The sequence below is a fragment of the Octopus bimaculoides genome, chromosome 16 (assembly GCF_046866305.1).
Source record: "Octopus bimaculoides isolate indiv1 chromosome 16, ASM4686630v1, whole genome shotgun sequence".
Classification (NCBI taxonomy): domain Eukaryota; kingdom Metazoa; phylum Mollusca; class Cephalopoda; order Octopoda; family Octopodidae; genus Octopus; species Octopus bimaculoides.
In genome coordinates, this window is record NC_142943.1 from 58455698 (window position 1) to 58478309 (window position 22612).

The window sequence follows — 22612 nt, forward strand, 5'->3', positions numbered from 1 at the left end:
CCTGTTCTCCCTTCTCTCTCTCTCTCTCTCTCTCTCTCTGCCTGTCCCTCTCTCTGCCTGTCCTTACATGAACTACATCTTTTAAACTATAATTCACAAACGTTTCCCTCATCTCTTCACCAGATGGCGGTCCCGTCTCAGAGTATCTCATGAACACTCAGAAAGCGTCTGCTTACAACCAAACAACAGAGAATGATAACAGCCTGAGTGGAAGTGGCAAAGACGATCTCCTTGATGTGAACAAGCTGAAAACCCTGGAAGATACTGTGCAGGCTCTTCTCATGTTCATTGATGCCAAGTAAGTTTTTCTTTCTATCAAATCCTGTTATGGTTGACTTGCTCTTGCATTTCTGAATTTCTCATATGTACGTATTCATTCATAAATAAAAGCATACATTCAAGAAACTCAGAGTAGTGACAGAGTGGGAAGCAGCGGTTTTGACTGAAATTAAATCGACCCCAGGACTTATTCTTTGTAAGCCTAGTACTTATTCTATTGGTCTCTTGTGTCAAACCGCTAAGTTACGGGGACGTAAACACACCAGCATCAGTTGTCAAGCGATGTTGGGGGAACAAGCACAGACACACAAACATACACACACACACACACACACACACACAAACACATATATATACGACGGGCTTCTTTCAGTTTCCATCTACCAAGTCCACTCATAAGGCTTTGGTTGGCGTGAGGCTATAGTAGAACACAATTGCCCAAGGTGCCACACAGTGGGACTGAACCTGGAACCATGTGGTTGGGAAGCATTTTGCCTGGCGTGCTTAGTATCCTGCCAGCTCACTGCCTTAATAATAATAATAATAATAATAATCATAATAATAATAATAACAGTAATGAAAATAATAACAATATATACCTATATGCTCTCTCTTTCTCTCTCTCTCTTTCTCTCACACATACACACACACACACACAAATATACATACAAGCAGAGTATCAATACCTTGGAAATACAGCCTGTTCCCTTAAGAACTATGATATTTAATTTTAAGTTTTTGACTTTTTAAATAAATCTTTCATTTAACAATAAACTCATATCTAATGACAACTGGTCATAAAATTTAAATAAATTAACATGAATTAAAATTGTGTGTATATGCATGTGCAAACACACGCATATGCAATTTATCCATTGACTTTATCTTTTGTTTCTCTCTACATTATTTCAGAGTTGGAAAACCCCTCTGGAGCTATGAAGACATTACACCAAAGAATTTAAGGACAGAGAGTTCATCTTCATTGGAATATTTCCTGAAACTAGTTCTGAAAATCTTCAAAGACATTCATCCCTTAGCGTTGATAGAACAGCGTTGGTCACAAATTGCTTTACAGCTGTCACTTTCCTGTTCTTCACGGCACTATGCTGGCCGATGTCTCCAGGTAATTGCAAGATATATATCATCATCGTCGTTTAACATCCGCTTTCCATGCTAGCATGGGTTGGACGATTTGACTGAGGACTGGTGAACCAGATGGCTACACCAGGCTCCAATCTGATTTGGCAGAGTTTCTACAGCTGGATGCCTTTCCTAATGCCAACCACTCCGAGAGTGTAGTGGGTGCTTTTACGTGCCACCGGCACGAAGGCCAGTCTGGCGGTACTGGCAACGGCCACGCTCAAAATGGTGTATTTTATGTGCCACCATTGCGAAGACCTGTTGGGGCAAGCGAAAGTGAAATCGTGATGGCACCTGTGCCCAGCGTCGCCTTTCTGGCACTTGTGCCAGTGGCATGTGTAAGGAATTTCGAGTGAGATCATTGCCAGTGCCCCTGGACTGGCTCGTGTCCAATGAAGGAGACAATGTTGGCATGGGTGCCAGTCGTCGAATTTAGTTCAGTTTCGATTTCACTTGCCTCAACAGGTCTTCGCAAGCGGAGTTTAGTGTCCAATGAAGGAAAAGGAAAGAAAAATATATATGTATTTATAAACATACACTCACACACACACATATGTATACAACCATGTTTTATCAACATATGTGTTCGTTATGCATGGATTATAGTGGGTTTTGGGGGTTTTCTGTTTTTGTTTTTTTAATCAGGCTTGAAGCAGCAATATTAATGATTTAATGATATGCCTGTATTTATTTCAGATACTTCGAGCATTGCAAATTTGTCCATCAGGTCAGATGTTGTCAGATATTCTCTCTCGATTGATTGAAACTGTATCAGAAGAAGGAGAAGACATGCAGGTGAGTAGAGGTGGGAGTGATGGTGATGGCAGAGAACATACATACAGGGAAAAAATATAGGTTTATCAAATACCATAGAACAAAAAATCTTGATTTATTAAAATTATCTCCGCTTCTAGAGGATGTGCCATAATTGCCAAAAGGCAGTTGAGACTGAAATCCAGAAAAGAGCCAATTTCTGTAACCTGCAGGAAATTGTGGCAGAAAGAAGAATGAGGTTTGCAGGTCATGTTTTCCAGTTGCCAAAAGAACAAATACACAAGAGGTATTGCCAGAGGGGTGAGGAAAGATAGGGAGGTCTAAGAAGACATGGAGGCATGTGACTTAGTGGTTAGGGGTGTTGGACTCATGATCATAAGATTGCGATTTCAATTCCTGGACCAGGCGACACATGTTCTTGAGCAAAACACTTCATTTCACATTACTCCAGTCTATTCAGTTGGCAAAAATAAGTAATCCTGTGATGGTCTGGCGTCCCATCCAGAGAGGAATATATATACCAGAGAAACCAGGAAACCAGCCTTATGAGTCTGTATGACTTGGGAAGGACCTTTATCCTATATATTTATGTGTAACCTTCTAAGATCTGAAGCAACTTAGCATCACCCGGGAAGACACTGGCAACTATGTTAAAAACTGGGATCACTGGAGATATCTTGCTGTCCAATGTATAGGCCAACGGTATGGAAGGAATTAAGACTGATCCAAATATGATGTATCTATCTGTCAGGACTTTGACTTTCGTAACCCGCAAATTCTTTAAGCAATGATTGTGTTTTACATGAATGTATGCTTCTGTATGTGTGTAAATTTCTTTCACTTTAGTTCATAGTTTAACTCTTTAGCTTTTGAACTGGTTATATCTAGCGAAAATATTCTGCCTGTTTTACTTTCAAACTGGACAGATCTAGCTTTTCACACCCTCCTTACAATGTCATTGTAAAAATAAACAATGACATTGCTGATATCTTGAAGCTACAATTTAATGCAGTAGTTATTATCTTAGTATAATAAGTATTTATCATCATCTTAGTATATATATATATATATATATATATATATATATATATATATATATATATATATATATATATATATATATGTATGTATGTATGTCTCTAACTATGTAATTAAATATCTACCTATCAAGCTATTGATTTGTCTAACTAGAAGTCCTTCTGCCTGTCTTTATCTCTGTCTATGTTTATCTGTCTGTAACAGTTTATCTAACTCTCTACCTGTGTCTCTATTTAACCATCATGCACTGGTTTCAATTCCAGGGCTATGTGACCGAAATAATGCTAACTTTGGAATCGTTGGTTGACAATCTTGATATTGACTTCTGCTCCTTTGATACTATGCGGGATCTCTTCCTATCAACCCCAAATTTGGCAAAAGAAACATTGGCTGAGAATCGCAGAAGTGCCTTCATATCTCAGAGCCAATTCACAGCTCATGCACGTAGCACCAGTTACACAGTGGTCCCTTCCAATGTCAAAGGTAAGATCCTGAATGTTACAAAATTTTTGTTTTGGTAACCTTTGACCTGTAAATGTCTTCAATCTATGTTTATGTTTGCTTCCCAGCTATGTGGTTTCAGTTTCAATCCCACTGTGTGGCACCTTGGGCAAATGTCAACTACTATAGCCCTGACTTGACCAAAATGTAAATGGATTTAGTAGATGGAAACTGAAATAAGTGCACAATGTGTGTATGCATATGTGTGTACATTGGAAGTGAACTCATGACTTTCTGATCATAGCCGACTAACCCAGGCCTGACCAACTCAAATTACATTGCAGGCTATTTGTATTCTGACAGAATTGAAAGCATCTTGCTTTCTCATGCTATTATTACAATAACGAATGAATAATTGTTGATTCAACATGAAATATTATCATTGCAAAAACACCAGTATTTTTCTTTTTTACTTTTCATTACAATCTTTCATTTTTGATAAAATTCTTAAAATGTTTGTTTAAATAAACCTATTTCAAGAAAGTATCAAGTGGATTGCACGATAAAAGTCTGCGGCCTGCGGGCCTCAAGTTGGCCAGCCCTGCCCTGCCCTAACCACTCAGCCAAAAGACTTCACTAGTCTTGTATAAATGCAAAAAGACAATAATAATCAATGATTTAATGTTGTTATTCTTTAACAGAAGCAAGAGTTCGGGCTGTATCAGATGCTGACAACCAACATCCTGCAATGAATTCCCATTCGACTGCTAATTCTTTGAAAGCTTTTGACCAAACCAATGCCGAGAATAAGTTCACTCTTGTCACACAGATATTTTGGCTGGCAATATCCATGTTTGAATCTGACTATGAGTATGAATTCTACATGGCCATTCGACTCTTGGAGAAGGTAAATAACTACAAAACGATTGTTAATTCTTATTTTAACTAGCTGGCCCCTTGCTATCAAAAATGATGGTTAATTGTAGTATCAATATCTATAAAACACAAGATGTTTGTGTGTGTGTGTACGTGATGTGGGTTATGCACGTCCACAAATTAGCACGCATGTCGCTCCAATTTTAGGAGGACATTGTTCATGACCCTATCTGTGTTCTTGTCAACTTTTTCTCACAGAGGCACCCGCGTATAGCTGTAAAAATCGATAAACTTTTACCAATTTTGAAGTTTGTTGACATGGTGAAGTCAAATCTGTGCGTACGCGCTGAAGGAGAAAGAGAGCAAGAGAAAGAAAGAAAGAGAGGGAGAAAGAGAGAGAGGGAGAAAGAAAGAAAGAGAGAGAGAGAAAGAAAGAAATAGTGTGTTTGTGACAAGGGGAGAAACAGAGTGTTTGCCAAGCGTCTGAAAAAAAAAAATGAAAAAGTGGAAGAGGGAGACAAAGCGGCTAAGGAAAAAAAATTTCTCTCACCAAGACAGCGTCTAACAAAAAAAAAAAAAGGAACGAACAAGTGGAAGAGGGAGACAACGCGTATTACGAAAGAAAATGTAGCTAAGGAAGACAGAGTAAAATGCATTTTTTTTCTTAAACGAGATATACTTTCAAATATAAGATGTTTTTGAAAGACACTATATTCTATAATAGGATTATATATACTTTCTCACACAACAATTCAAATATATTTATTTTAAATCGTTCATCTTTCTCCCCCCCCCCTATCACTCTCACACATACGCACATATACTACTTTGGGAGCGAAAGAGTTTTGTTTATATTTCACAACTATGAAACAAAAACGTATGTAACAATTTGTCAGTCACCCCACCCCCTAACCCGTTTTTCGGACCACAAAAAGGGTTTGGTAATTTTTCAGATTAACACCCGCACGATTTCCACTAGGGTGTTACGGTTAGGATTAGGGTTAGGGTTACGGTTTTAGGGTTAGGGTTAGAGTTAACATAGAAGGGACAGGCTCCTTATTTTTTGGTTAAGGTTGTTGGTAAGCTTTCCTAAGTTACTCCAATCCAGATCCCCAATGCAAACCTTCAGATCAACCTTCTCCTATGCAGATCTCTAATGCAACATTTAAAAAAAGAGTCAATAAGTGAAAATAACCAATAAACTGATTCCTTATGGGATTTCCCAATCAAATTGCCAGCAAACCATTTTCAGCCAAACCAATTTCAACGGATTTCGCTCAAATCTGATGTCGATGTTACTTATTTTGGTTTGAAATAAAGGACTTAATCATTTAATAATCCTAGCTTAATCCCGAGCAGCGCCGGGTTATACTGCTAGTTTTATATATAAATCATCATCGTCATCGTTTAACATCCGCTTTCCATGCTGGCATGGGTTGGACGATTTGACTGAGGACTGAGGACTGCACCAGGCTCCAATCTGATCTGGCAGAGTTTCTACAGCTGGATGCCCTTCCTAATGCCAACCATTCCAAGAGTGTAGTAGGTGCTTTTAGATGCCAACGGCACGAGGGCCAATCAGATGGTACTGGCAACGGCCATGCTCAAATGGTGTTTGTTACGTGCCACCTGCACAGGAGCCAGTCCACCAGCACTGGCAATGACCTCACTCAAATATTTTTTCACGTGCCACCAGCACAAGTGCCAGTAAGGCGATGCTGCTAACGATCTCTTGTTGAAGATCTCTTGTTGGCATCCTATGCTCCACCTGGAGTTAAAATACCCACAGTCTTTCCCCCCATTCCAACAAAAATAATTTTTAAAAATCTGATGGAATTGACATGACTGGTATTTTAATTTGAACACCTGTAAATCATCAACTGCAGGAAAAACACAGGTGGGGGGAGAATTCCAGAGGGGTTATATTCTGAAGAGGGTAGTGATGGTGTTGATGACAATGCTGGGGGTAGTGTTGGAGGCAGTGGCAGTAATGATGGTGGTGGTGTGAAGGAGGCAGTGGTGGTGATAGTAGCAGCGATGGTGGAAGAAGCAGCAGTAGCAGTGTCACTGTTATTGTCATCCATAATATAATACCCTGATCTCCATAATATAATACCCTGATCTCCATAATATAATACCCTGATCTCCATAATCTAATACCCTGATCTCCATAATCTAATACCCTGATCTCCATAATCTAATACCCTGATCTCCATAATATAATACCCTGATCTCCATAATATAATACCCTGATCTCCATAATATAATACCCTGATCTCCATATTTCTAAATGGATATCAGATATTCTTTCCAAGACTCAGTCTTGGAACGTAACATGATTTTGAACTTACTTGTGTTCCTCATACATGTCTTTTCAGTCAGAATAGTAATACCTCATCTTATTCTTAATTCACATTTCTGTTTTTTATTTCAAGATCCTGAGACATATACAACCAGATCGAACAAACAGCAGAGATAAACTGGAAGAAATTCTACAACAAATCAAATGGACAAACTTTCCTGGTGTTCAGACTTTGCTTTTTAAGGTATTTACCATTTTTCAATATTTGAGTTGCTTCTAAGACAGCATTCTGGCAGAATCCTTATCATGCCAGGCAAAATGCTTAGTGTTGTTTTGTCTGTCGTTACATTCTGAGTCAAAATTCTGCCGAGGTTGACTTTGCCTTTCATCCTTTCAGGAGCAATACTAGTTTGAAACTAGGGTCGATGTAATTGACTTACCCACTTACCTGAAATTGCTGGCCTTGTGTCATAACTGAAAGAAGCTTGTAGTGTGTGTGTGTGTGTGTGTGTGTGTGTGTGTGTATGTATGTATGTATGTATGTATGTGTGTCTGCATTCGTCCCCCCACCATCGCTTGACAACCGATGTTGGTATCTTTACGTCCCCATAACTTAGCAGTTCAGCAAGAGAGACCGATAGAATAAGAACTTGGCTTACAAAGTATAAGTCCTGGGGTCGATTTGTTCAACTAAAGGTGGTGCTCCAGCATGGCCGCTGTCAAATGACTGAAACAAATGAGAAAATAAAAGAATATGTTACATTCATTAAGGAAACGTGACTTGCAGAAAATGCCAATTCTGTTTATTTGGAGGGAAGATATTTAACATTGTGACTACAATAACTGTGAACTTTAATTTCATGGTTGAAGGGTTAATAGTACATGTGTAATGAAATACATACTTATATTAATCACATATACATGATAGACTCCGCTATGTCAAGATGGACTTATATATTCTTCCTCACATTTGGATTTTTATGTATGCTCTCTCCCACTTGGATTTGATATGTTGCCACATTTATAATATGTCTTTTTTCTGCATTTTCGTGCAGCTGAAGATTGCTCTTCATATTGCATTTAAGGTAATGCTCGCATTACTTAAATAAATTGAAGTAGCATGAAACGTGCGTACTGCAATCACTTTTGAAATCCGTGTTGCTTATTGTTTGATTTTAATCACCCATCCTTTTGGGATGCGATATTCGGGTGCCTTCGCATAAGTACCATATTCAAGCCTTGAATCTCTCTCTCTCTCTCTCTCTCTATATATATATATATATGTTGTTATTGTTGATCTCACTCATCACTTTGTTAAATGAAGGTCCAGCGAATGTGGAAAGTGACCATCACCTTATGGCCACCTGTGTGCAGGGTCAAACCTGAAGACTTCCAGTAATGTCCTCCACCTGTCCCCGTCATTTCTTTCTGTATCACCACTGGACATCTGGTGAAAGTGTGGCTGCATTGTCAAAACACCAGCAACAATGCAGCCTACACAATGAATATTATTATCACTAACGGGAAAAAAACCCCACCCCCCGGGCGGTTTTCTGCTAGCATAAGTATTGCACATATTGATATTATATATACATATAAATATGATGCATAAATTATAAAGTAAATTGACAATATGCTCATGAATTGAACAAAGACTCTGTTATAGTTTATTCTGTAAATAGTAAAATAATCCATGATACATTTTAAAAAGATGATAAGGAAAAGTGGAAAAGAGATGAGATTGTCAAGGGAAAATGTTCATGACTCTTCTCTTGAGTGAATTTGAAAATAGATATGCTGGTGGGAATTAATGAATTACATTTACCAATATGAAGAGTTGAGTTTCGCTATATTGTTGTTTTCCTGTATTCACTTATAGACTTCTTAAGTGTTTCTAGTGTCCCTTTCCTAGCAATTAAAAAAAATCATAAATATATTTCAACTAAAAGAAAGTAATGACTGTTTCACATCATTGTAGAATTTCTTTGTAGACACCATTTTCATTTATCTGGGTTAAAAGTTTTATAAACAACTTGGATTGATAAAATAAGTAACAAGCTTGAAGAATAAGTAATAGAGATGATATTATTGACTAAATAGTTTCAAGGTGGTACTCCAGCATGACCGCAGTCTAACATGATTTGAAAACTTAATTCTATAAATAGGGATTGTTGTTTTTTGCATTATGTAATATGATTAGAAATAATTTACTCACTTGTTTTTTTTTTTCTTTCACTTTATTACATTTTTTATGAATGTGGAAAAAAATAACTATCTGTTTACATATGGAATTCAAACAGAAGTTGACATTTAAAACAGAAGTGAATCTTGTAATATTAAGCATTATAATTTATGTTTAATATGCAAATAAACTTTATAGTTTAAACATTTTTTAATATTCATTTATAATTTCTTCAAAGTAATATGACTTTTTTTAATAACATGGCAAAAAAAATAATAAACTGGACACAGCCCCACACTTCTTCAGTCATTATATTATAGATAATGGGCATGGTTTGTGCAGAGCCAATCCCACATTCTCATCTTTCAAATTTGTATTAGCTTGGTGCAACAAGTGCCTTAAGCCATGTAGTTGTCAAAATGCAGAATTTTTATGAAGTTAACTTCTCTTAAATGAGCAGGTAGAGTTAAAGGGCCTCATCTGCCCAGGATCTACTGAGGATGTTCTGAGAGTGACATTCTTCTGTTCCATACTGGCATGGGTTGGATGGTTTGACTGAGGACTGGCAAGCCAGGAGGCTGCACCAGGTTCCAATCTGATCTGGCAAGGTTTCTATAGCTGGATGCCCTTCCTAATGCCAACCAATCCAAGAGTGTAGTGGATGCTTTTTACGTGCCACCAGCATGTGGGGGCCAATCAAGCAGCACTGGCATATTTATTTATCATCTATCTATCTATCTATCTATCTATCTATCTATTTATCTATTTATATATATATATAACAATTTAGCTAGGTGCTAAATAACCACCTAAGGAATATTAAATACCTGAAGAATTTACTGATATTTTTTTTTTACCTATATCAATAACAATTAGCTGTAATTTATGAGATGTGTCATTTGATTGTATAAAATAATGAAATTGAATTTATCATTTAATGATTAAATTATTTAATTGTTCAATTTATTGTTTTGGTTTCCATTTCTAATTTATATATATATTATATTATATTATATTATGTTATCCTTTTCATTGTTCAACAGGGTTACACATCTCCCAACCTGGCCATTCCTACTTGCCACCTGCTCTCTCAGCTTACCCTCTACATTAATGTTTATGTTATTGATCCTACTAAATGCCTTGGTAAGTAACTTTTCAAACAAAGCACATTTCCATGTTATTCTACCACACATTTACTCCATTTTTTGGGTTCTTTTTTGTTCCTCATTTCCAAAATGTATTTGGACTTTTTAACTACTTCTACAATTAATTACATTTTAATAATGAATAGTTCAAATATTTAATCATATGTTTTAAAGACTTGATCTGGGAGGAATATGATACATAGGCATGATCGTATGTTAGTCTTTAATACTCAGTAAGAAATCTATGGAGGCGCAATGACCCAGTGGTTAGGTCAGCGGACTCGTGGTCGGAGGATCGCGGTTTCGATTCCCAGACTGGGCGTTGTGTGTGTTTATTGAGCGAAAACACCTAAAGCTCCACAAGGCTCCAGCAGGGGGTGTTTTGCACTTCAGTTTGGAATTGCTGCAATGTTTCCTTCCTTCATTTATAGAGTTATTATCTGAGCACAATATCATAATTTGTCTTACATTATAACACATCCTTAAATGAATAAAATCAGGAATCTTCTTACCATTCTATTTGTAGGTTTCCCATTGAATGTCATATCCTTGTTGCCATATCTGGTACACCATTATGAAGATCCTAGCAAAAAATGCCGACAAGCTGCTGAAAATATCAGTAAAGTAAGTAAAATAATTGCTTTGTTTTTTAGGTGAGAAACTAAATTTTTTCAGAGAAAATTGAAGCTGCATGTAGTCAGTTAAATCAACCTCAGAATTTTACAGACAAGAGAGTAATATTTCAAATGCAGGATAACTGTGAAAACGGCAGAAAGATTGGATATATTATGCTTCTAAGATAGAAAGTGTTGTCAGCAGATAGCTACAGGACTAGAACCATTTACCCCTCAGATACCAGCTGAGTACTATACCATTAAGCTAAACGGCCCACTGACAACAATCACTGTCAAATTAAATGCTAATTAATAGTAGCTTTTGGAATGCGACAACATTTTGCAAACAAACTTTGGAAGCATTGGATGTGTTTTGTATTTCACAGACAAGAAAATAATATTTCAAAAGCAGTATAGCTGCGAAAACAGCAGAAAGATTTGATATTTTATCCTTATAAGACGGGAAAAGCTGTCATTTTTTTAATAGGTGCGGGCATGCCTGTGCTGTTAAGAAGTTTGCTCATGTTTAATCCTTCATAAATATATTCTGTCTGTTGTATTTCAGATGTGCGCACAACAGTCTGAGAGATTGGACAATCTAGCAACAGTGATGTCCCTCTACAGCCGTGGAACCTTTAACAAAGATAGCCTCCAGTGGACAAAATGTGTGGTCAAATACCTACTTGATGTCTACTTGTCAGCCAGCTTGAGTATGGTGACTCTTCTTGTTGAGGTAATAATAATAATAATAATAATAATAATAGTAATAATAATAATGATAATAATAATAGTAATAATAGTAATAATAATAATAATAATAATAATAATAATTGTTTCAAATTTTGACACAAGGCCAGCAATTTTGAAGGAAGGGCTAAGTCAATTATATTGACACCAGTGCTCAACTGAAGAATAAAGTTGACCTCAGTGGAATTTGAACTCGGAACGGAAAGACAAATGAAATGCACACTGCATTTTGCCGGCATGCTAACAATTCTGCCAGCTCACTGCTTTAATAATAATAATAATGATGATAATAATAATAATAATAATAATAATAATAATAATAATAATAATAATAATAATAATAATAATAATACTGCATAGCACCTTGAGTAAGTGTCTTCTGCTATAGCCTCAGGCTGACCAAAGACTTGTGTGTGGATTTGGTAGATAGAAACTGAAAGAAGCCCATCATATATATACATGTGTGTGTGTCTTTGTGTCTGTTTCACTCCCACTTGACAACCAGAAATTCAGCATAAGGGACCAATAGAATAAGTACCGTGCTTACCAAAAAACAAATAATAAGTACTGATAGTCGATTCATTCAACTAAAAATTCTTTAAGGTGGTGCCCCAGCATGGCCATAGTCTGATGACTAAAACAAGTAGAAGGTATAAAATATTGACTTCAGACATTTATTTTTCTTCTTTTCTAGATTCTAGAGAAAGGTCCAACCACATTCCAGCCTGCAATTTTACAAATTCTACATTGCCTTGTTCATTACATTGACTTCAAAACTATTTCTCAATCAACAATAAACCAACGCCTCTTCTGTCCTGTTGCTAAACTATCTAACGTAAGTGTTAACTGCTACAATTTTGCTGTTTTCAAACCATCAAGGATCAGCTTATCCTTCTCGTCATCATATTGCTTGTTTCCAATCGTAATTGATTTCAACTCTAGATCAATTCATTATTCAATGGAAAATCATCCCATCCAGAGTAATTGTTGCAATCTTGGTCACTTAGCAGGGATGGACTGAGCCATCTGTCAGTTGGGCACTGCCTGAGGACCTGGAGCTCTGAGGAGCCCACACTCCACATTTTAACTCTCTATGATATCAATGCTAAGGGGCCCGGTAAACAATTATGCCCGAGAGCCCTTAATACTCTCTGTCTGCTCTTGTCACTTAGACACCATGGAAAATGGTTCACTGGTCTTTTGAGTTCTAGGGACTGAGAGAAAAAATATTAACTCTCATTGAAATAAAATGTTATTTTCTCTTTTGCTGATATTAGAAATTTTTATTTAGCAACATATTTTTACAAGAAGAAAAGAAAGAAAAAAAACATTAAAAGTATTAAAGATCAGATCATCATCATCATCATCATCTTCCACTTCGTGTACATAACTGCAAAGGTGTTGCCAGGGAGAATGGCCAGCAACACTTGCTTTTAATATTGAGTTGCCTCCCTTGTTTTCTTTTAGATAAGCCGTCTCTAGTCTTTACTTGAACAGTGTATCGTCTCAACTTGACTATGGATATCAATTAAAAACACATTGCTTAATGTAGTAAGGTTTTATCGATGTGTTTAGTGATCTCTTAGCCCTATAGTTTGTCAAAATTTTGCAACATGATCTTTCTAACAGCATTAGAAGCTTTTTTGTAACAATAGTGCCTCCTCTCCCTCTCTCTCTTTCTCTCTTTCTCTCCGGGCATTGTTGGCATTAGGAAGGGCATTCAGCTGTAGAAACACTGCCAGATCAGACTGGAGCCTGGTGCAGCCTCCTGGCTTCCCAGACCCTGGTCGAACCGTCCAACCCATGCTAGCATGGAAAGCAGACGTTAAACGATGATGATGATAATGATATATATATGTCTGTGTGTGCATAGATTGTGTGGAGAAAGAGAGAGAATTATGATGTCCATATTCATGACGATGATCAAGACAATGGTGATGGTCATGGCTGGAGTGGTTTCTACTTTTAGCACAAGGCCAGCAATTTTTCGTGAGGGGAAGAGATTAGTCAAGTACATGAACTCCAGTATATGACTGGTACTTTATGTTTAACTAAAGTCAAAGGAATGAACATTAAAGTTGACCTCAACAAGGTTTGAACTCAGAACGTAAAGAGCTGGAAGAAATACAACAAAGTTTTTTTTTTTATTTTTTGTTCCAGTGTGCTTCTGAATCTGCCAGTTCAGTTACTCTAGTCGTTGATGATGATGGTGGTGGTGGTGCTGGTGGTTATACTTTATTTTCTATCTTTGTTTTCTTCTTTCAGGGTACCTATTGGAAGGAAGCGTTGAAAATCCTGAAACTCGCCGTCAACCGTTCCTCCACCCTTGCAGCTGCTCCACAACCCCACCAAACCTGTGTTACTTCCACAGATCTCAGCAATTTCTCACCTCGCACTTCTTTCCCCAACAGTGGAGCCTATATTAAGAAAGAACTGCCAGGTTTGTCTGCTTCTTCTACATTTTCTGGAGACCCACCCCCTTTAACTATTTTTGTCTCTTTTTGCAAAGGTGTATAAGAGGTGCGTGCAGTGTGACGAAACTGTTCTGCACACTCCCATCCAGTGCCTGAGCATTGCTGGCCTGTGGGTTTATGTCAAACACTAGCTTTCGTGTATAGGACAGATCCAGCTATCAGCTGAATTCATAGTGAAGATTGTCCTGCCGCCCTCCTTTGGCCAGGAGGGGCAGGCAATTTATATTTGTCTGATAGCTGTAGCGAGGTAGTATGATGGACTCATTTGAAAGGGCTAAAGTCAGACACTTTCCTATTTGGCCAAATCCTCATCAACTTCTTCAAGTTTCACTTAAAGAGGTAAGTGAGGGGGGGGGGGGCGAGAGAGAAGTGTTGTCTTCTAGCAAGTTTATTGAAAGATGGGTGAATGCTGGAAGAATAGTCAGTGTGAAAGGACCAATTCTAAGTATACACCTGTGAAGAAATAAAAGAAGGGCTCTTGCCCTGTTGGTCAGTCACCTGTGGCTTTCATGGGTTTTTCCATAAGTAATCTTTAAAGCACTTCCCCGTTGGGAGATATACTTGTTCAAATTTAATTGTAACTGTATACACAAATGTGAAAACTCATTGTATTGTCTGGGTTTTTTTTTTGTCTTTTAATGTTATTGTATGACCTTTTATGTTTGTTTATATTAGCCCTTGTAGCCAATAAAAGAATAAATTATCATTATCATCATTATTATTATTATTATTATTATTATCATCATAAGCATCATCACTATCTCTGGAGCTATTATTACTACTACTACTAAGCTTATTCTGATTGATCCCTTTCTCTCGTTAATTTATTGCAGGTCGAACACTAGATGTCAGTGTAGATCTATCTAGAATGCCTTTGATTGGTCAGAAATACATGAATGCTGACCTCATCCATCACAGCGAGGAAGACAAAATGGTTAGTCTTCTGGCCATCACTCGCAAACAGTCTACAAATGTCCAGTGGCTGTCCTCTTGGAAGACACCACATCTCTCTAGGGTAAGTACACACTACTACTCGGACAGTCCATCCATTCTTCCCTCCATTTCCACTGCATTTTTTGGTTCAGTCTAGCTTTAGTTGGTCATAATGATTTATGTGTTCATTTTCGTGTCTTATGCAGTAATTAGTCAGAGGCTATTTGAGATGCACACCTTATGAGAATATTTTCTAAGTAGTAGGAGCTAATCCCCACTACCATTCCAGGCTATAACAAGCTTAGAACCAGGCTAACATATTGGTGGTGGTATGGTTGTTGTGATGTAATGTTACTAGGCTGTTTTAGAGGTATTGTAGTTGCTGTTAACATTGTGTTTGTTGTGACCACTGTTGTTGCATCTACTGTAGGCAGGCAGTCACTGTTATTCTAACAGTTACAGTTGTAGTTGTTCTTGTAGTTGCTATTGTGACTTTGTTGTGTTTGTGTTAGCTATTGTAGCTTATTTTGTTATTGTAATGGTTATCCTTGAACATAATATCTTTCTCTCATTGTCTCATTTCCACAGGCTAAAACTCGAGAACGGCTCATCAATCTATTAACCAGCTTTGGTCAAAGAGTTGGTCTCTTGAAAAGCATGTCTGTGAGTATTGCTATATTTCTGTATTTCTTCTAAAAGTTAACAAAAATTTCTCTTTTAGTTTCTCTGTTCATTTATTCCATCCTTCTGTCCATCCATTTTCTCTGCCCACTATTCCTGACAAGGTCATAGAGATAAGGTCCTCGGGAACATCCTCCATTGGGTCCTGTCAGAAGCAACCTTCATTATATTTTCTGACTGAATTCCCAAACATGACCAACTGAAACTATGGATACTATCCAACCATCTCATTCTTGGCCAACCTCTAAGTCACCTGCTTGTTGGCTCAGCTGGAAGAATCTGTCTTGTAATTCTTTCCTGCAATGTTCTATTCACATGATTATTTTCTTAATGTTGAACAGCTTTTGTGATTTTTAAGGAATAAGAGAGGGAAGAGGATTGGTACAATTTGTAGAGACCTAGACACAAATGCTTTGTGGTATTGGGCTACAATCCATTATGCTCTGAGCTCAAATAGTGTCTGCCCTGGTCAATTGCAGTTGATAAAATAAGTACCAGTAATACATTGAGAGCCAGCTCAATTGATTATACCATTCCACTTATAAATTTGTGACTTTGCACCTTTCAGCTGCCTTTCAACCTTGTGTTATAATTACAATAATAATAATATTTTCTAATATAGACATAAGACCTGAGATGTTGCAGAGAAGGGGACTAGTTGATTATATCAATCCCAGTGCTCAATGGGTACTTATTTAGAAGGATGTATTGGGCACTTACATTGGAAGGATGTATTGGGCACTTACATTGGAAGGATGCAAGGCAAAGTCAAATTTCACAGAATTTGAACTCAGAACATAGTAAAGATGGATGAAATGCCACTAAGCATTTTTCCCAGCATGCTTACAGTTCTGCCAGCTCACTGCTTCATAATAATCCTTTCTAATATAGGCACAAGGCCTGCAACTTGGAGGAGGGGGCTTGTTGATTACATCAACCCCAGTACATAACTGGTACTTATTTCATCGAGCCTGAAAGGATGAAAGGCAAAGTCATCTTCAGCGGAATTTGAACTCAGAATCTAGGACGAACGAAATATTACTAAACATTTTGTCCAGCGAGCTAATGATTCTGCCAGCTTACTGCCTTCATAATAATAAGAAGAAAAATATCTTATTGTATACAGAACTCAAGTGCTCTATTACTCATCAGAAAAGAGGAGACAGATAGCAGCAATAAGTCAAGTAAAAGAAATGCATGCACAGTACACAGAATATAACACCAAAAATCCCCAGAAAAGTGGAGACCAAAAGAGGAATAACGAGGAAAAGATCGATAGGCACATCAGGAATAGTTTTGACAAGTTTCAATGAGCATGGACAACTAACAACTGATGTGGTTGGTTTATTCCATGCTTTGATAATTCTCTATGAGCAAAAAATGTTTCTAAAAGTCATAGGTGCTGTGCTCTTTGTTGATTTATAAGCATATTGATAGGCGGTAGAGATATTGAATTCAATAAAGTAGTCATAATTGTTTTTTGGGAAGACGATGAACAATCTTGTGGATTTCTGCTAAATCAGATTCTAAACAAAACTAGAAGCAAGACATTTAAGATATGTTCTGTAACTGACAGAGAGTATACTTCTTACTTGGCTAGTCTACATTATTCCATAAGGGACATAAGGCCACTTTCCCAGTGTCTCTGGTGTATATATTTCTTCCTGGATGAGACAGATGCCAATTCATTGTGGGATTACTCATTTCTACCAGCTGAATGGACTGGAGCAGTGTGAAACAAAGTGTCTTGCTCAAGAACTCAATATATCATCCAGTCCAGAAATCAAAACCACAATCTTACAATCATGAGTCCAACATCCTAACCACTAAGCCATGCTCCTCCACTTCTTACTTAGCTGGTACTTATTTTATCAATAAAGTAAGCGCCAGTCAAGTACTGGAGTTCATGCAATCTCCTCCTCCTCTATTACAATTCCATTCTCATCTAAGATTCTTTGGCATTCCTTGCCTTTGTGTCCACACCCCCACCCACCCCTGCACATGTTAGAAATCGTTATTATTATTATTATTATTATTATTATTATTATTATTGTTGTTGTTGTTAAGGCAGAATTGTTAGCATGCCAGACGAAATGCTTAGCTGTATTTCATGTCTTCACATTCTGTGTTCAAATTCGGCTGAGGTTGACTTTACCTCTCATCCTTTCAGGATCGATGAAATAATTACCAATTGCATACTGGAATCGATATAATCAATTAGACCCTTCCCCCAAAATTTCAGTAGAAAGGATTATTATTATTGTTGTTTTTATTTTTTCCAGGTGATATTTAGTCAATCAAGTGATATTCCACAACAACAAAACAGTTTGGCATCGAGTCAAGAAAACTCTACAGCCTCTGTCAATTCCTCAAGTATGTAATCTTTCATTTTTTCACCTTTTGCTTGTTTCACTTATTAGACTCTGGCCATACTGGGGCACCACCTTGAAGGGTTTAGTTCAACATGTTGATCTCAGTTTTTATTTTTTTTATATAAGTCTTATCTATACTATAAAAGGCAGATTTTCTCTCTGTGTGTGTGTGTGTGTGTGTGTGTGTATGTTTAAAATTCATACTGCATCACCTGCTGTACCACCATGTTATTATTATTTTTGAGCGTTTCAAATAGGTTTCAGTAATACAATTTGACATATGTTTTTACATTTCAGATGATATATTCCTTGGTGACCCTAATGGTAAAGAGTTGATGTTAACATTTAAAGGATTCGATTTCCTTGATAATGAACTTGAAGAAGTTGAGGTGAGTCAAGATTTTTCTAATTAAAACAATAGTACTTTATTATTTGTTTTTTCAGCTGAGATTGTTACTTGAAAGTCAGAACGGTAGAGCACCTAATTAATTATTTTGTTGTAATGGTCCTTTATGTGGTGAGTTCAAATCTCATGGATGTTAACATTGCTTTTTATTCTTTCAGGGTCAATGAAAATAAATACTAGTCGTGTCCCGAGAGTGGGGATATAATCAACCGTACTCTCACTCAAAGTTTGTAACATTGTCTCTATATCAGAAACCACCACCATCATCATCATCACCACCATCATTATTAGTATTTTTGTTATTAATGTATAGTAGGGCAGTGGTTTGGCAAAAATGTCAGAGCTTTAGGAAAAAATGCTTTGCAATATTTCTTCTGACTTTTTATGTTCTGAGTTCAAATCCTACTGATTCCAACTTCCATTTCATTGGGGTTGATAAAATAAAACCTCAGTCAAATGCTGGGGTTGATGTCATTAACTAACCCCAATACCCAACATTTCCAGCTTTGTGCCTAAATTAGAAGGTTCATCATCATTATTATCATAATATGATGAGCTGAGAGAATTGTCAGCATCCTAGACAAAATGCTTTGTAGCATTTCATCTGTCTTTACATTCTGAGTTCAAATTCCACTGGGGTCGACTTTGCATTTCATACTTTCGGGTTGAATGAAATAAGTATCAGCTGCACACTGGTTTGATGTTATTGACTAACCCCTCCTACCAAAATTTCAGGCAATGTGCCTATAGTAGTTTAGTGTGTCAGGTGTGTAGAAAAAGTTGAAGACTGTTTTACCATAACAGATAAAAGATATCTGATGATGAGTGAAGAAGAAAACAATCCAAAGGTAGAGTAAACGGAAGTATAGGTGGAGGGAAACAACTTTCATCTAAAAACCACAAAGTTGACAATTGGGGAAAATGATAATCTTATTAACAACACCTCACTCCTTTCAGACATTTTAGAATATTTAAGTAGTTTCAAAATTTACCTTGTTACAATATTCTACACATTTTGATTCCCTCCCACCAAGTAGAGACATATAGTAGATCTCTGCGATTATTTGATAAGTCTCTTAATTTTCATTTGAGTTAACAACCAATTCTTTGAAGTCCTTTTAAATATCTGTACTGAACTATCAGCCGCACCTGATGTACTTTAGGATTTTTCATACAGTCATTTTCATTTTTGTTACCCACTTCTTTTTTTATTTTATATATTTTTATTTAACATTTTGATTTTTGATTTTATGTATTATATATATCTATATATATATATATATATATATATATATATATAAATAAATAATTTAGAGAAAAAAACCACAATTCCTGAATTCATCCATGAAAATTCACAGTCACATATAGAAAAATTTAATAAGTAAATACACTAAAAAGACCGAGTAATAAATATTAAAATAATTTATTATTTTAATATTTATTATTTTAATATTTATTATTTTATTATTTTACTTTGTATTTTTATTATAGGTATTTTTAGTGTATTTACTTATTAAATTTTTCTATATGTGACTCTGGATTTTCATGGGTGAATTCAGGAATTGTGGGGGGGTTTTTTCTCTAAATTATATATTTATATATTATATATTGTGAAAATTTAATTTAATTTTAATTTTGATGAATTGAATTAAATTGAATTTTTTACCTGTAAATTTGGATTTTTATCCCTAATATCATTATTATTATTATTATTATTATTATTATTATTATTATTATTATTATTATTATTATTATAATATATATACATATATTGTGTGTATAAATGCCATCGAATTGTGATCAAAGTATCTGAATTATATTGTCATTAAACTAACTGCAAATGAGATTTCCATGCAGTGGAACTTTACAACGGTTTACAAAACATTTGTGTCTGGTTTTCAGGGTTATGATAGCTACTCCTTTGATAAGGTGAGGCAGATCATTTTATTTACAAGTCAGTCAGAATTTTATTACCCACAATTCCATACTAGCAATTCAAAGCACTTTATTAATCTGTGTGTATGTGGGTATGTGTATGCGTATATATATATATATATATATATATATATATATACTTATATATACATATATATATATATATATATATATATATATATATATATATATATATATATATGTATGTATGTATGTATGTATGTATGTATGTATTTATATATATATGTATATATATATGTGTATGTATATATGTATATATATGTATGTATATATATATGTATATATATATATGTGTGTGTGTGTGTGTTTGTATATATGTATGTATATATATATATATATATATATATATATATATATATATATATATATATATATATATATATATATATATATATATATATATATATATATATATATATATATACATATATGTGTGTGTGTATGTATAACACCAACCTCTTTTTCGTTCATATTTTTCATAATCCCAGTTTGATCTTCTGCTTCTTTTTGTAACACAACCCTTAAAATAGTTCATTCACAAGCCAACAATGGAACGTAGTCACTTCACTGTGATCAGACCCGCAGCAATAGCAGATAAACTTGCCTACTTTTTTTTTTTTAAATTGAAAGAACACACTGTGTCATTTAGTCCTAAACACACTGCTTCTTGGAAAGAAAAAAATGTCTGATGGTTACAGGTGAAACCCGTGAGTCATGTTTTCTCAGATTGAGCTGATCTAGAATTAAACAACTGACAGTTTGTTAAAAATACAATCTTTTCACCTGTATTAATATTGACACTTAAATTATTTCACAAGCTGGAAGTTGAATTACATCAGTGGGGGAAAGAGTGGAAGGATCAATATATAGGTGCAGATATGGCTGTGTGGTTAAGAAGCTCATTTTGCAATCATGTGGTTTCAGGTTCCGTCTCACTGTGTGGCAATTTGGGCAAGAAATGTTAGCACGCCGGGTGAAACGCTTAGCAGTATTTCATCTGTCTTTACGTTCTGAGTTCAAATTCCACTGAGGTCGACTTTGCCTTTCATCCTTTCGGGGTCAATAAATTAAGTACCAGTTGCATACTGGTGTCATTCTAATCGACTGGCTCCTCCGCCAAAATTTCAGGCCTTGTGCCTAGAGTAGAAAAGAATATTAGAGCAGTTATCTTTCAGTAACTTCCACATTATCCAGAGACCCATTATTGGTTTAAAACCTTCAACTGTGTCACCTTTAATTTGGTCTTTCCAATGCAAAACAATCATACTTTGGGTCATCCTCTTTTTTACTCTTCAAAAGTTCTTTACTGCACAGGATATCATTTAATTATTTAATTATTATCACAGAGCAGGAAAATCCTTATATTTCTCAACCATGATGGCTTTATTAGCAACATTCTCTTAGAGAAAGTCCTCCTTGCTATTTGGTGCCTCGTCTTGTATCCAGTATCATACTGCACACACAAGGTAAATCTCTGACGAAGCAACCCTAATTCCCACACACTGTATTCCTTCTCCAAGTCATCATATTCACATACAGTCTAGGTTTGGTTGACGTAAAACCAACAGAGCCATAATTTCTGACAGTAACCTTTCCATTACTCTGAAATAAAGCATCCCAGACTTAACTTCCATACTTGCCTAACCCTTCGGTCTCTCTCTGTGGTCACTAAACCAGCTATTTCTAGCAGGTTTAGCAACCAAATAGATGGTCTCATGTGGGATCATGAGCATCAATGTGTTGCTATATATATGTTACTGTCATAAAAACTGTATCATTCATTTCCAATATACTGTGAAAAAGCATCTGGCTATGAGGAAATATAATCTTGCTTGGAAATAGGTGAGGGTTAGCAACAGGAAAGGCACCCTTGAATGAAGGGGAAAGTGGATGTGAAAATGAGGATAACAATGATATCCCAACTTCCATCATTATCAACATTTCAATGTTTGTCACACCTTGTTTGCATTGATGGATAGGTTTTATCCAGCACTACATCTTCCCCACCATCACAATCCTTTTTATTTTCTTGTTGAGGCTCAGAATCCTTAGGCTGGTTTTCCACCACTTTGTGTTCCACATTTTCCTAGCTCACTCTCCTCCATAGGTTCCATCCATTTTCAGTGCCCCACACTGCTTTATACAGCTATCTTCCTCCATATGCTTTATATGCCTATAACAGCACAATCTTGTGTCTTGCATACCACATTTGATGCCTCTTATGTCTAGTTTTTTTTCCATTTCTCAGGTCT

General features: G+C 36.1%; 1 protein-coding gene across 18 annotated transcripts in view; it reads left to right on the forward strand.

The window, feature by feature from the left end:
- LOC106877886 (protein furry) overlaps positions 1 to 22612 on the forward strand; it is a 157959-nt gene that overhangs the window by 109292 nt on the left and 26055 nt on the right. For 10 of the 18 annotated variants that reach the window (XR_016244683.1, XM_089364816.1, XM_089364821.1 and 7 more), the window contains exons 38-53: positions 124 to 298; positions 1192 to 1402; positions 2116 to 2214; positions 3495 to 3714; positions 4374 to 4579; positions 6984 to 7094; positions 10076 to 10175; positions 10704 to 10801; positions 11357 to 11524; positions 12233 to 12373; positions 13804 to 13978; positions 14846 to 15027; positions 15534 to 15608; positions 17909 to 17999; positions 18296 to 18387; positions 20307 to 20333. Coding sequence is in view for 16 of the 18 variants with exons in the window: in XM_089364816.1 (XP_089220942.1) it covers positions 124 to 298; positions 1192 to 1402; positions 2116 to 2214; positions 3495 to 3714; positions 4374 to 4579; positions 6984 to 7094; positions 10076 to 10175; positions 10704 to 10801; positions 11357 to 11524; positions 12233 to 12373; positions 13804 to 13978; positions 14846 to 15027; positions 15534 to 15608; positions 17909 to 17999; positions 18296 to 18387; positions 20307 to 20333 (2171 nt within the window). In the remaining 2 variants the exon portion in view is untranslated. The remainder of the gene's footprint in view (positions 1 to 123; positions 299 to 1191; positions 1403 to 2115; positions 2215 to 3494; positions 3715 to 4373; positions 4580 to 6983; positions 7095 to 10075; positions 10176 to 10703; positions 10802 to 11356; positions 11525 to 12232; positions 12374 to 13803; positions 13979 to 14845; positions 15028 to 15533; positions 15609 to 17908; positions 18000 to 18295; positions 18388 to 20306; positions 20334 to 22612) is intronic. The other 8 variants (XR_016244684.1, XM_089364826.1, XM_089364829.1 and 5 more) reach the window with 1 other exon arrangement.